We start from the raw sequence: 12738 nt of genomic DNA, 5'->3' as shown, positions 1-12738 counted from the left end.
AAAGCCCGGATTCTAATCCCGTCAATGACGGGAGGAACTTTTATGGGCTTTTTTTCACTGGGTGGCTAAGTTAGGTCGGCGTAGATAGCAAGCCCCTGCCCCCAGAAACTCAGATTTTTCGCCAGCAAAACAGGCAAATCGAACATAGAGCATGCGCATAGATCTAGTAAAGCTAAGCCCTGCTCTATTTGAATTACCTTGCTGCTCCTCACAAGCTGAAGACATATCACTGAACTCATCATATCCTTCACTGAACTCATATATCCTCCACTGATATGCTTCAGGCGCTAGAATATGATGTGGAACTGATCTCATAATCAATAGATTAATAAATCAGTCCGTCTGAAATATATGTCTATGTTCCTTGTTTCACTACAACATTTAACACGTAATTACTTCTGTTGAGCAACAATAAAGATTATTTATTATTTTTTTTTTTATAAATAAATTTATTTATTTATTGGGCATGAAAAATATTGAAAGTAATCGCGTGGCCAAGTGCGAGGGCATAAAAGTGCATGCGCTTTGAGTGACCATGGTTTAAGCATACGGTATAATTTTCATGTATTCTCTCTTGTGAACTACTCTGCCCATAAGTGGTTAGAGAAGTTCACAATTATAAACAGGAAATTTGCTATTTATATACGTAATGCAATATTGAAAGTGATATACGTAATATTAATTACGTATGTAGTTTTAAATTTTTTTTTTCAATGCTTATAAAGTGTTACTATTTAGTATCGCGTAATAATAATATTAATATATTTCAAAATATTTGTGACAGTTGTTATAAAATCCAAAAGGTAACTAAAGATTATCAACGTTTAAGAATAAAGTATAGCTGTACCTCCTGAGACGACGGCTGATGACTGAAAGTGGGCAAAGTGATAACAGATTTTCAAGCGGATGGAACAGCCTTCTCAATCTACTCATCAAAACATCATAGTACCACAGAGTACTACTCTGCGCATAATACAATCTTATGTCACCATTCGTATTCAATTTCGACTACTGAGACGACACCACGAGTGTGCAAAAAAAGATATTCCATTTTTAAAAAAAGAATAATCCCCACAAAGATAAAATTAATTAATATCACCATATGTCTTCATTCTAATATCACAGCAGAAAAAATAACCAGCTTAAAGCATAAACAGAAATAAAACAGGACCACAATAAAAAATAAAATAAATTATATATATACACCTATATATCAGGTACTACTGGGAGGAGGGAGTATGGGCACGCGTTGGGTGTGTGCTCTCTCTCTCTCTCTCTCTCTCTCTCTCTCTCTCTCTCTCTCTCTCTGAGGATTGCAATGAAACGGGAAGGTTAATTACAGACGAAGAAAAATAAGGAGGAGGTGAAAAAACTATTGAACATCAGAGAAAAAGCAGATACATTGGAAGAAGAGGTGAGGTAGGGGAAACAGAGGAGGAGTGGAGAGAGGATCATCAAGAAGTGAAGTTGTGGAAGCAGTATGCAAAGAGAAAAGGATTGTGCTTATATACCAGGGTGTCTCAAAAATATTGGTACAAACGTTTAGGGGAGGTAGGTAACATCTAAAGGAATGTGAATCGCATAGGAACCCATAACCGGAAACGTCACCGTAAGTCGGTACACGGCTCTGTTCGTCAGTTCGCGAGAGGGAAAATTTCTGGTTTACTCATTCAAGCAGTAGTCGCCGCACGAAGAGCATGCATCGATATACGAACTGTGAGCTGGCAGACATGCACCTAGCGTATGGATTAGCATAGGGCAATGGACGAGCCACTCAACGAATTTATGGAGAACGCTTCCCAGATAGATATGTACCGGACCACCATTTGTTTGCGCGTGTGCATCAAAATTTGTGCGATTATGGGTCATTTAGAGGTAACAGGAGTAGTGTGGGCAGACCACGTTCGACGCGAACTCCCGCCAGGGAAAAAAGCATGTTGGATGCCATCCAGAATAATCCTACTACCAGCACACGTGCCATTGCCTCTGCCTAAGGAGTGTCTCGTTGCAGTGTACAGCATGTCTGGCACGACGATTCCTTACACTCCTTTCAACTCCAAAGGGTTCAGTTACTGCTCCCCCAAGATCATGAGGCGCCTCCGTAGCCAGGTGGGAAGGGGCAGCAGTGCGTAGCACACGCTTCTTGATTAGACCGGGGTTCGAGCCCGTCACCACCAAATACGGAGGATGCGGAAAGGTCAGGGAATGACCACCGCATATCCCGGAGCAATATGGCCTTAGTTGCTAATGCTCCTAAAAAACAATAACCCAAGATCATCCTGCATGTGGCTTTTGTGCAGTGTTCTCCAAGAAAGTGTTAAAGACTTGAATTTTCCAGCCTAAATAAGCCTCATCCGTGAACAAAATTCACGGATGAGGCTTATTTCACTCGGGAAGGCTTATTCAATCAGCACAATGCTCATGTGTGGGCTCACGACAACCCACACGGTGTGCGCTCCCATGCGGCACAACATCGCTTCGCAATAAATGTGTGGGCATGTATGGTCGGTGACTGCTTAGTTGGCCCATACCTGTTACCATCACGCATGAACTCCGCTAAATATCGGATCTTTCTTGAACAAGTTCAACCAGGGTTACTTGACGATGTTCCAGCAAATGTGAGACGCATTTGGTTTCAACATGACGGGGCGCCTCCCCATTATGGAAGATGTGTTCGTGACCAGGCGTTTTGGGCGTCGATGGATTAGCCGTGGTGGACCCGTTGCCTGGCTCCCACGCACACCTGATTTATCGAGCCTTGATTTCTTTCTGTGGGGGGGGGGGTCCTCAAATATATCGTGTATGAATCGCCTGTGGAGACGGAAGTGGATCTCGTGGCGAGACTCGTCTGCGCTGCTACTACTGTCAAAGAAATTCCAGGTGTGTTCGACCGTGTCCGCCAATCTATGCTGCGTCGGCGTCACGCATGCATCGCATCTCATGGTGGAACCTTCGAGCATCTGTTGTAACATCATGAAATGCATCCATCTCGTACTCCTTTGTTGATATTATGTCAAATAAATGTTTGCCACTAATTACTGTCTTGTGTCATTTCTGCTTCTTGTGCCTCTGCTACTACTTTCCCGTGACGTTTCCGGTTATGGGTTCCTATGCGATTCACATTCCTTTAGATGTTACCTACCTCCCCTAAACGTTTGTACCAATATTTGTGAGACACCCTGTATGTAAAAGAGGACAGGAAAAAATGTGAGAATTATAGCGGGATCATTTTGGCTAGTCACATAGAGAAATTGTTTGAAAGAATAGTAGAGAGGAGAGTACGAGAAAATGTAGAAAGTAAGTTGAGGGGGAGAACAAAGTAGCTTCGGAAAAAAGTAGATCGACCACGAATCTAATTTTTGCTATGAGACAAAATGATGGAAAAACATTACTTGTATTGTATGGAAGGGATCTGTGCATGGCTTTTTTGGATATTGAAAAGGCCTATGATAGGGTAGAGTGAAGAAAGGTATGGGGAATGCATTAAGGAAACAGGGAGTAGGAAAGTGGTTAATAGAGAATATTAAAATTCTATACAGAGGGGGAATAAAAGCTGTGAAAACAATAATTGGAAGCAGACTGGTTTGACATTAATAATGGACTGAAACAGGATAGTGCACTCTCACCTACACTGTTCATACTAGTAATAGATGATATAGCAAATTCTGTGGGGGGAAAAGGATTGGTGCAAAAAAATGAAAGTGATTATGTTTGCTTACGATTTGCTGATTTATGGGGATGGGGAGAAAGTACAATAGCAGGCGACTAGCTGGGTGAAGGAAGCGAAGAGATACAATTTAAAGTTTAGAAATGCTAAGAGTAATGCAATGAGAATGGCAAGGAAGAAGGTGAATAACATCTTTATTGAGGGAAAGAAGATAAAAATGGATAGTTTCGGATATTTAGGGAGTACAGTAGAAAAGAAGAGAGAATCGATAAGGAGATATGTAGAAGAGAAGACCAAGGAAGAATGTTTTATAACTGAATGAGAAGTAGTTTGAAGAAAGGAAGTACCATAGAAAAGTGTGCAAGATGGTACTGTATAGAGCTTATTGCGTACCAATAAAAATCTATGGATCGGAATAATGAGTAATGAGGGAGAAGGATATTATCAGAATGCAAGTGATGGAAATGAAGTTTCTGAGAGGTGTGTGGAAAGACCAGAAGAGATAGAGTAAGAAAAGAGTGGCTAATCAGCAGAAACTGGGATATTACAAGAAAAGATTGAGATTAATAGATCAGATGATTTGGTCATGTAAAAGGAATGGAGGATAACAGAGAGCCAAAGAGATATATAGATATGTATTTTAGATGTGAAAATGGGGTTAAGGGCCAAGAGAAAAAGTCGGCAAGAAAATGTGATAAGCCGTGTAGAGAGAAGAAGGGTTAGCTGGGGGGGGACTGGAGAGATTGAACTAAATGGAGAAGACTGATTTCCTTATCGATCAGGCAGAAAGCTGGAACAACAGCGGATAAGTGAGTATATATAAACACGGACACACACACACACACACACACACATATACAAATATATATATAACACATGAATTCTTTAGTGAAATCATAGAAATTATATGAACATGCAAGTGAGCAACACGTAATAGACGCAAATTATAATCTACGCTATTATTTTCTTCTCTTAACAGGTCGAATACAATAAATTCATAGTGCTCCTGGAAAGTATGGGGAGAGCATAGCGTTTAGAGAGGATTAGAGGATTAGATTAGGATTGAGGAGGTTAGATAATTGCTTTAAAATAATTCATTTAATATATTGTAAAGTATATTTTGATATGTTGTTTCCTGTAATAGTTTGTAAATTTAATTTTTATAATATTATAAATACAATTTTGTTCAAAGTTACTTTCTGTAATACGTATTTAGAAAATTTAACAATGGTTGCGCAAAGTTCCACCTTGAACACTTCGTCAGAGGGTACGACTCATACAGAAATAGTCGATAGCGATAACCGGGTGAATAATGTTTTCATCTTTTGCAGAACCTGTGGCATGTATTCCAAGGTCGACCTGGTGGATAATACTAGAGATTATTTTCTTTGTCACCATTCTAAGCAGTCCACCGATTTTAAGTTAAAATTTGGTGCATTGCTAGAACAATTTGAGTCACTGAAAAAACGGGTGCTTGCCCTCGAGAATAATGTAACTGAGAACTCGTCAGGGACTCATTACTAGTAACCTACCAAATGATGCACTCCCGATTCTGGCTCCAGAAGAGAATAACCAAGTGCAAACTACTCTAGTTCAAAAGGAATTAGTTTTATTAGGAGACTCCATTGTCAGGGAAATGGGAAATATTTTTTGAAATAATTTGATAGGTGGACTAGAACCAGGGTATGTCTGCCGGGAGCAATTATTACTGATGTTACCAACAGACCGTCAGATTTTAAGCGGGGTAAAGAGAATATTATTATTCATGTGGGGACTAATGACATTAAGCATACACGATCTGATGATTTGTTAGACAAATATAGGACCATGCTAAAGAAATGCTGCGAGTTAGGTCACAATGTCTATGTGTGTGCAATTCTGCCCAAGCACGATAGAAGGAATTATATGCTGAAAGCCTTGTGGGTTAACTCAAGACTTGGAAGGTCTCTGCAAGGTTTTCGGGGAGAAATTTTATCGGCTTGGGCCGTACTTGTAGGTAGAAGGCAGTGGCGGACTGGTCAGGGTGTCAGCTTGCCCGATGGCAAGTGGGCACCCCTAGCAATAACATTAGACAATATGTTAAAAATGTTAATGACCTTTTAGTAGCTTGAAAATATAATGGTTGTGGGTGGGCCCCCTTTGTCTCCTGACAACCAATATTTTTAGATCCGGTCCGCCACTGGTAGAAGGAATCTGTTTTGCACAGACAGATACATTTAAACAAAGGTGGTGCAAGGGTTTTTGGCAGTGTCATTGAGGATACCTTAAAAGTTCAGAGAAACTGCTAGTTTGGAGGGGACAAGAGTAATATAGATACGCGTTTATCTAATAATATTGTTCAAAGTAAAGTTTGAATATACCTCGAGAGTTCTTGTTTGTTAGCGCAAAAGATCATCTTAGCAAGATGTTCTGAGGGTAAAAACGTTTCAAATGAGCTGGTAGCTAATGCCAGGGTGTGTCAGGGTAGTTAACTATATAAGAACACTAATTCTTAATTGTTTATACAGTAATATCAGAAGTGCCGTCAATAAAATGAGTGAATTCGAAAAACGTTGTGCCATCCATCCGTAGATAGAGGATAATGAGTTTCAGTACGGTATTTACAATGTATTTAGGAAGGATAGGGCAGATAGAAGGGGTGATGGGGGTCATGCTTCTTATCAAAAAGCAGCCTGAGCGCGACGAAAGCTTTCCCGGATTAAGACGTTTCGTATGCTAGTATAGAATCTGTATGGTGTGAGGTAGTTGGAAGCAAAGGTATAATGAGAGTGGGAGTAATCTACAGCCAGGTAATTGTGAAGATTAAGATGAGAGTCTCTACATGCAAATGGAATGGACAAGTAAGCGTGAATGTCTTATTATGGGTTATTTTAATTTGCCTCTAATTGATTGGAGCAAATAGGAAGTAAATTCGACATGCGGGACAAATTTTTAAGTCAACTAGATGACTGTTATTTCTCTCAACGTGATAGGGAAGTACTAGGGAAAAGAATATTCCAGACCTGATTATCACCCAATGAACCAGACGACATAATAGGGCTACAATACAGGAAGTGATCACGGAGTTCTACGGTGGACGATTAAGAGAGAGATAGCAGTAGTTAAAGGCAAAGGAATGGGTTATAATTTCAGGAAAGGAAATTACGACGGCCTCTATACGAATACAATTGAATTATTGTATATCTTCAAAAGATTTATCACAGAAACCTTGAATGGGTATGTATCATTAAAAAAATATTCCACGAGGACGATTCCAAGTTGTATGATGAATAATAATATCAGAAAAACACAGCATGGAAAAGTTACAGAGCAATAAAAAGTACTGAAACTTATAATAGCTACAAATTGATCTGTAATAGTGCCACAGTAAAAGTTAGGCTGGCAAAGGCAGCTTATAAGAAATCTCTGGAAAAGAGAACAAAAGAGTAAGGAAAAGGATTTCTTCACATATATAAATTCAAAGAACAGAAAAACAAACCAGATCGAATCCTTATGTAATCGACCTGGGACAGTATTAGATATCACAGCCGATGATGCAGATGAACTGAACTGTTACTTTGCATCAATATTTACATAATAAAAACCGTTTATGTCAATTAGAAATTACGAGAAGTTGAAAATATGTAATTAATGATACTGAAATTTTACATGATTTAATGACAAAACTTTCAGCCTACAGGCGAGTAAGACTCCTAGGGTTGATGGCATATGCCCTAAAATTTTAGAGGAGGCTGCAAGTGAAGGCATTGAACCATTGACTAATTATGAGAGCATCGCTAGACTCAGGAGAGATTCTGTCGGATTGGAAAAGTGCCGATGTATCTCCAAAGTCTGAGCGAATAGCACCGTCCACCTTTGTCACCGTCCTCCCCACACCGGGTGGAAAATGCCCCGGTTCGAATCCCGTCGCGAGGAACTTTAATGGGGTTTTTTTCACTCCTGGCTAAGTCGGTCTCAGGAATAGATAGCAAAGTTTCCTCCCCCCCCCCGACAAATCGGGTTTTTCGTCCAGCAAAACAAGCAAATCGACTATAGAATGCACGCTATTTACGGACATAATACACAATGCACGGCAGATGAATAAAAATATTCGGATGGCCTAATATGATAATATCATTTAAATGTATCTTCAATACATAAGGGCGATTCAAACAGTGTAGTTGGAAATTACCAACCTTTCAGTCTAACATGGATAAAAGGATGGTTAAGTGCGAGAAGACAGAGGGTGGTAATCAATGGGTGCTGCTCTTCTTGGACTAATGTTATTAGTGGAGTCCCACAGGGTTCGGTGTTAGGTCCACTGTTGTTTTGTATATTTATCAATGATATTGATGAAGGTATATCAGGCTTAATGTCGAAGTTTGCAGATGATACAAAGGTTGGCAGGTTGTTAATGACAGTAATGGCAGTGTGCTACTGCAACAGGATCTAGATAATTTGGGCAGATGGGCTAAGAAATGGCAACTGAAGTTTAACCTTGACAAATGCAAAGTACTGCATATGGGTAGAAGTAACCCCAGAGAAACGTACAACTGTGTGGTACTACACTTAAGGTGGTAGAAAATAAAAAAGACCTGGGAGTAATTGTGCAGGCAGATATGAAGTTTTCTGAGCAATGCAGACAGGCTGCCAGGGCAGGTCATGGGGTTTTGTCAATGATATATAGGAATTTTGCTAGCAGGGAAAAGGAGGTGATTATCCCTCTGTATAAGGCAATGGTCAGGCCACGCCTTGAGTACTGCGTACAGGTCTGGAGGCCTCATTTTAGGATGTAGATTTACTTGAGCGTGTACAGAGAAGGGCAACAAGATTGGTGAGGGGAATGAAGGGATCCTCTTACCAAGAGAGGCTTAAGTTGTGCAAATTGCAGTGGCTGGAGACTAGGCACCTACGCGGTGATCTGATTGAGGTATATAAGGCCTTGAATGGGTTGAGCACGCTGAATTCTGATGGGATCCTTCCACTTGTTCAGATTACGAACCTAAGGGGGCATAAATTCAAATTAAGAAAAGACAGATGTGAATAGATGTGCGGAAATTTGCCTTTAGCCAGCGGGTGGGTTAATTGCTGTGGGTTAATTGCTGGAACAAACTTCCATCTGTCGTTGTGGAAGTTGATAGGTTGAATAAATTTAAGGAGGAACTGGACAGACATTTGGAGGGAACGGTGTGATTTTTTTTTTTTTTTTTTTTTTTTGGCTGGTGCTGCATAAGCTCATACATTTGCTTTCTTGCATCACATGCCGCTACTACTACTACTTCCATAGTAGGGAAAATCATGGAGGCAATGAACAAGGGTGGAATTCACTATCATTTAGATAGAAATGGAATTCTGAAAGATGCACAGTATGGTTTTGCAAAGGGAAAACCATGTTTAACAAATCTGCTTAGCTATTTGGACTAGGTCACTTATGAGATGGATTTAGGGAATAATTTTGACATTACTATTGGTGCAGTGCAAGCTAAGTGAACTGTTCTATGGAAATAGACGGAACACCGATGAAAGTATTGGATATAAATCGCAGCACTTGCAGTACATTACGTGAAGTTGTGAATCGTGGTAGACAGTCCAGGCACCAGATGAATGCATCTCGGTGTAGCGCGATTAACCACTGGTCACTATTATATCCCATTTGACCTTGACTAGTGAAAGAGTCAAGGTGCATTTGACCTTGACTATTATTTCACTAGTTGTTTGCGAAGTCAAGTGCCAACAAGCCATTCGCTTTGCAGTGAGACAGCGAATTACCTCGTGTCTTTTTTTGCAGTTTGCTAGAAAAATTACAGACAAACGATTCGAACAGCGAATAAACTCAAAGTTTTAATAAAACTAAAGAAAACACCGACTGAAAATTATGAATTGTTACGTTAATTTTATGGGGAAGATACTATGTCAAGAACTCGCGGTTGGAATGGCATAAAAGTTTTAGACCAGTGGATTTAAACCTTGGTGCCGCGGCACATTAGAGTGCCACAACAACATTCTTGGGATGCCGTGTAATTTGATTTAAAATTAATTAAAGTTATTATTATTATTTATTATTATTATTTTTAATTTATATATTTATTTCATTATAAAAAGGGTACAATATCCATTGTACCGTATCTTTTTATTTTTGTGATAATCTATAATTGATCTTTATTTAGTACCTCTATATAAAGAATAAAATTATTATATAGGTATATATTAAAAGGTCTAAAACCACTGTGTGTTAGGTATTTCTTTTGGCCTAGGGGTGCCGTGAAAACATTATTGGGGCAGTAAGAGCGCTGTGAACCGAGAAAGTTTGGGAACCTCTGTTTTAGACGTAAGAATGTGGAACACGATGAACAGTGGGCCTGTCCCGTATCCATGAAAACGAATGAACAGAGACTACGTATCCAAGCGCTATCGAAGAATTTTCAGCTCCAAGAAACGATGTTTTTGAAGAATTTTGCCGTTTAATTGACATAATTGTCATATTAAATCGTACTCTACAAATAGCTTTATAGAACCAGTCACGCTCGTTAATTCTTTTATGTGCAAGTATCAAACGAAATTCTTTGATACTGTTGCAGATAAAAGACTGCTGTGCGAATAGGGGCAGTGTGGCATTAAGGGCAAGTTGCTGTTTTGGATAAATGGATGGTTGAGTGGGAGAAGACAGTGGCAATATAGAGGGCGCTGTGGTTAGTCAATTGCGATATATGGATAATTTTGTTCTGTTTTAAACGATAAATTAGTTATTTTTAAAGGCTTGTTAAGAGAAGATGAGTAGTTGGATGAGGTGGAAGTAATATTCGATTGAGGTGCCAATTTGGCATAATAGCATTATACCGGGTATATCAATGCACCTGACGTCATCTTGCAAATTAGGTTTAATGTATCGTGTCACTTATACATAGATTGAGATTACACTTGTGGAATAGATGTGCGGAAATTTGCCTTTAGCCAGCGGGTATTAATTGCTGTAACAAACTTCCATCTGTCGTTGTAGAAGTTGATAGGTTAAATAAATTTAAGAGGGACTGGACAAACATTTAGAGGGAATTGTTTTGTAATTTTATTTATTTTTATTTTTTGGCTGATGCTGAATAAGCTCATACACTTTCTTTCTTGCATCACATGCCACTACTACTACTACTTCGGCAGTGAATCACAGTTTGGATTTAAAACCATTGTATTATGCTTGGTAACGTAAAATTATAAAATAAAAAACAAAAAAACGTTTTATTATGCTAGTAAATGTAAAATTATGAAAATTAAAAAAAAAAAAAAAAAAGTAAATCTTTACAATCTGATACCCCTTCCGAGCCGAGTGGCCGGGAGTGCAGTAGCACACGCTCTTTGAGTAGACCGGAGTTCAAGCCCCTGACTGCTAAATACAGTCTATCTGCAACTCGCACTGGACCAGCATGGCAGATTATGGTCCATTTACCTCAGCATGAATTGTTGAGGAGGCTTCCATCCTGCACTGGGTTCATAATGGCTGCACTTTACTTTACTTTTTTTTACCCCTTCCGACTGATCGTTGCGAGTAGTGATTGACAAGCTAGCCCGTTATGCTTAGTGTTAGTTAGGGTGTTTATCCCCTACTTTATTATTAGCCATATGGTGCAAGGAAGCCTGAGGCTTATGCTGCACCAGCCAAAAAAAAAAAAAATTCTGAGTTACCCTGAGAGAGAGAGAGCAGCTGTTTAAAATAGCGGCAAGTGGGGGATAAAAACCCAAAACTAACGAATTCATGCGCAAAACGGTTTTCGAAATTATTGTATACAAGATAATGGACACACCGTTTTTCGCTTGAATCCGTCCCGAATTGGTGGCATAAACTAACATAACCTTCTTTTAAGTAGTTAAAAATGAAAATCTATTAAAAAAAACTATATTTCTTTTGCTTGAATAACCCTGCGCCAAGAGGGAGAAAAGTGTGTTTTCTCAATCTACGTATAAGTGACACGATACGCTAAACCTGGATTTGCAAGAATGGCGTCAGGCACATTGATATACCCCGTGTAATGCAAGTATGCAGATAAGTTTTGTATTACACTGGGTAACTACGAGGCGAATAAGAGTGAAAATTGTTACTAGACGGTTAGAATAATCGGTTAGGGTTAACAATCTGGTATCTAAAGCCATTTGACTTAAATGACATCCTATGCTAGCGTAGGAAGCTGATGTTGAAATCTCATTCGACAATTAATTTAATTACGGAGCTTCTTCCAACTGGGTATTTATTCGATGGTGTGAGGATACACAGGCAGATGATATATAAAAACAATATGAAGTAATATAAGTGATGCTATTTCTATTACCTGATTGAAGTAGTGATAACAATAACGTACCAATTTGAATTGCTTCAGAAGGAAGACACTGGCGCCACCTGATCCAATGGGCGACACTTGTGAACTAGTAGAACTAAACAAATTAGTTAAATATAAGTGAACAGGGTTAGCGATAAGGATCACTGCTTAAGAAATGAGGAAATATTACAAATGACCTAATTACCTAAACTGCAATTTTAACTACTTACTGGTATACGGAGTTGAAATGAGGAGGAAGGTTATTCAATGCCAGCTGGAATTTGTAATAGTGAACTCCGGATATCAGTGATTGGCATCACCTGAATTTGATCTAGATGTAATAAAGTGTAGTGAGAGAAACTAATGGGCAATAAATAGTAAACACGCAGATGCAGTGTGGAAGGGGCCAAGGAAAAGGGGTCAAAAGGAAAAAGCAAAGAGAAAATTGGAGTACAAACGGAATGAAGATTTCAGGAATCGAGGTTCAGTGGAAGAAATAGGCGGTCAATCAGGAAATAAATCGAAGCCCACTGCTGATATCGAAATGCAAATGTATAAAGATTGAGAGGAGGTAGTCCCTGGGACTGCTCTGGAGGATAGCCCATTGCCTACTGTAGACAGCGCCTATGATGATATTGATTTTCAGGAACTTACTTCTAAAAAGGGAAAGAATATGGGACGGGATATTTCGGTGGAAACTCTTGATACTGGCAAGAGCAAGTCAGAAGGGATTGGGGAATTCGGTTTAAAAAGCAAAAAATAAAAATTGGAGCATAAATGGAAGGAAGA

General features: G+C 39.2%; 1 protein-coding gene across 1 annotated transcript in view; it reads right to left on the bottom strand.

The window, feature by feature from the left end:
• LOC150078014 (sodium- and chloride-dependent betaine transporter-like) overlaps positions 1–315 on the bottom strand; it is a 197310-nt gene extending 196995 nt beyond the window's left edge. The window contains exon 1 of the mRNA XM_090384430.1: positions 198–315. Within this exon, the coding sequence (XP_090240556.1) occupies positions 198–315 (118 nt within the window). The remainder of the gene's footprint in view (positions 1–197) is intronic.
• Positions 316–12738: the final 12423 nt, after the last annotated feature.

The sequence above is a fragment of the Mastigoproctus giganteus genome, chromosome 11 (assembly GCF_048544385.1).
Source record: "Mastigoproctus giganteus isolate SK-2022 chromosome 11, ASM4854438v1, whole genome shotgun sequence".
Lineage (NCBI taxonomy): Eukaryota > Metazoa > Arthropoda > Arachnida > Uropygi > Thelyphonidae > Mastigoproctus > Mastigoproctus giganteus.
Note: the sequence above shows the minus strand (reverse complement) of the source record. Positions and strands in the feature narration are given on the sequence as shown.